Source organism: Zerene cesonia, chromosome 11, assembly GCF_012273895.1.
Source record: "Zerene cesonia ecotype Mississippi chromosome 11, Zerene_cesonia_1.1, whole genome shotgun sequence".
Lineage (NCBI taxonomy): Eukaryota > Metazoa > Arthropoda > Insecta > Lepidoptera > Pieridae > Zerene > Zerene cesonia.
In genome coordinates, this window is record NC_052112.1 from 6,968,255 (window position 1) to 6,970,271 (window position 2,017).

Sequence of the window (2,017 nt, forward strand, 5' to 3'; positions counted from 1 at the left end):
ATCGGCTAACATCTATTTTTCATACCTCTAAATGATCAGAGTAAGGCAGAACAGCGTTTGCCGGGTGCAGCTAGTTATGATATGTCAAAGTCGAATGTAGACAAATGATTAATTAAATGTAAATTTATAATATGAAAAAAGGTTTTTACTTACTCTTGGGTTTGTTGCTAGTACTTTATACTCCTTCATATTGACAAGCTCATTGAGACGATCTCTCACTGAATCAGGATTCATACAGAACACCCTCAAACATCGTCTTTGCGCTTCTTCCGCTATATCATATTGCTGGAATAAATCATGTATATGTATTTCTATATTTTGTCAGACGGAATGATTGGAGCGTGATTTTCAATTGAAAACTATCATCTGTTAAGATGGGTGCTTTGTTGGTCAAATAAGCTTCCATAAAAATCTTTTATTTCGTTACATTTGTCACTACTGCTCCATGGGCTATGGATAAGAATTTTTTTATTTTAGAATATTATAGTTAAATGGACAGTGAAGACATAGGTAGGGTCCTAGTTTACTGGAAACAGAACCCTAAAAAAATATGCTTTATATGTATTTAAAAAAGCATTTAGAAACTAACCTTTAACAATTCCTTAATTTCCAATAGTGAGTTGTAGTTATTTTTTAATATAGCAGGTTCGAGTCTTATTGCTTCTTTAATTTCAATACCACCCAATGAATCAACATTTTCTAAAATGAGATTTGTATTGACTGGATCAGAGGATATTATAAAACCGTTTCTTTTTATAACTTTTAATTCAAATTTGATGATATTTTCAGCTATATCTATGGCTTGACGTATATCAGACATGGGCCTATGTCTCAAAGGTAAATAATTCTTACAGTATTTTGCAAAATCTTCATTGTTAATGTGAAGTCTCCATTCAAGATATCTCTCTAAAACACTGGTCCGTATAGTCACTGCAAAATTAATGTATTTTTCAATAAAATACTTGGCACATAATATATGAATTGGTACTGAATATGTAACAAATCTAATCAACTTAAAATACCTACAAATACTTGTATTTGCATCGCAAAATTTTTTCAGGGATTTCTGTTGCTCAGGCCATTCTTGAAACTTAGCAAGTAAAACCTCTTCTAAATTAGACTCATTATTGAGCAGACCTTCTTTTTTCAAATAGGCTATTGTCCTTGATTTGACTATTGTATTATATCTAAAAATTAAAGGCTAACTTTATACACTTAATATTATACTTTAGAATATAATATATAAAGGGATGTCTTCCTCCTTGTTTTAATTTTTTTTTTAAACAAACATCTATACCTGATTAAATGTTTCGGTACTATTTTGGTAAAACCACATTCTTTGAAAATTTCTCCATAATTATCCATAGATATAGCATTCATACAAAATAAGTGTGGATTGCAGCATGCTTCTTCAGCAGAGATTCCAAACTTTTTGAGTATATCTAATGTAAGATACAATTTTTCTGTAGTGAAATTTGTTAAATTTGGTTCCTTTTTCCTTAGTTGCTCCAGATTTTTTGGAGATAAATGTTGGCCTAGAGTTTAGACAGGTAAGAATTTTTGGTTAGATGATAATATAACATAACTTTTCACTGTAGCTTTAATATTTTTAATTATCTGCTTACCTGTGACTTTTTGGTATAAATTTACAAATGGTATTTCTAAATTATGAATAAAGCCGTTATTGTGTTTATTTATGCACCGGTATTGGCTTTCGATTGCTTGCTTGGCAATATGCAAAGAAATCCTCTTAAACTGCATCTTGTATATGTGAAAAAGAATGTTCTAAAATTAAATATTTATATACTTTATTTTATGGTACATAACATAATAGGTATTATAATTTAACTTTTCATCTTCAGAATCTACAAAAATAAACAATTTTTGACGGGTTATATTATCACAGATAAGAAACTGTTTGACATTTCTATAGAATAGAAATGTACTAGGTATATCATTTCATATAAAGTAGGTAGTAGATATTCTATGAATTATCAGCTGTTTGTTGAAAACATTG

The 2,017-nt window shown here is 29.4% G+C and overlaps 1 protein-coding gene across 1 annotated transcript in view; it reads right to left on the reverse strand.

The window, feature by feature from the left end:
- LOC119830564 (transcription termination factor 5, mitochondrial-like) overlaps nucleotides 1-1,957 on the reverse strand; it is a 3,091-nt gene extending 1,134 nt beyond the window's left edge. Inside the window, exons 1-5 of the mRNA XM_038353624.1 lie at nucleotides 1,626-1,957; nucleotides 1,298-1,535; nucleotides 1,027-1,187; nucleotides 590-930; nucleotides 154-285 (exon numbers count right to left, since the gene is read on the reverse strand). Coding sequence (XP_038209552.1) covers nucleotides 154-285; nucleotides 590-930; nucleotides 1,027-1,187; nucleotides 1,298-1,535; nucleotides 1,626-1,761 — 1,008 coding nt within the window. The 5' untranslated portion in view covers nucleotides 1,762-1,957. The remainder of the gene's footprint in view (nucleotides 1-153; nucleotides 286-589; nucleotides 931-1,026; nucleotides 1,188-1,297; nucleotides 1,536-1,625) is intronic.
- Nucleotides 1,958-2,017: the final 60 nt, after the last annotated feature.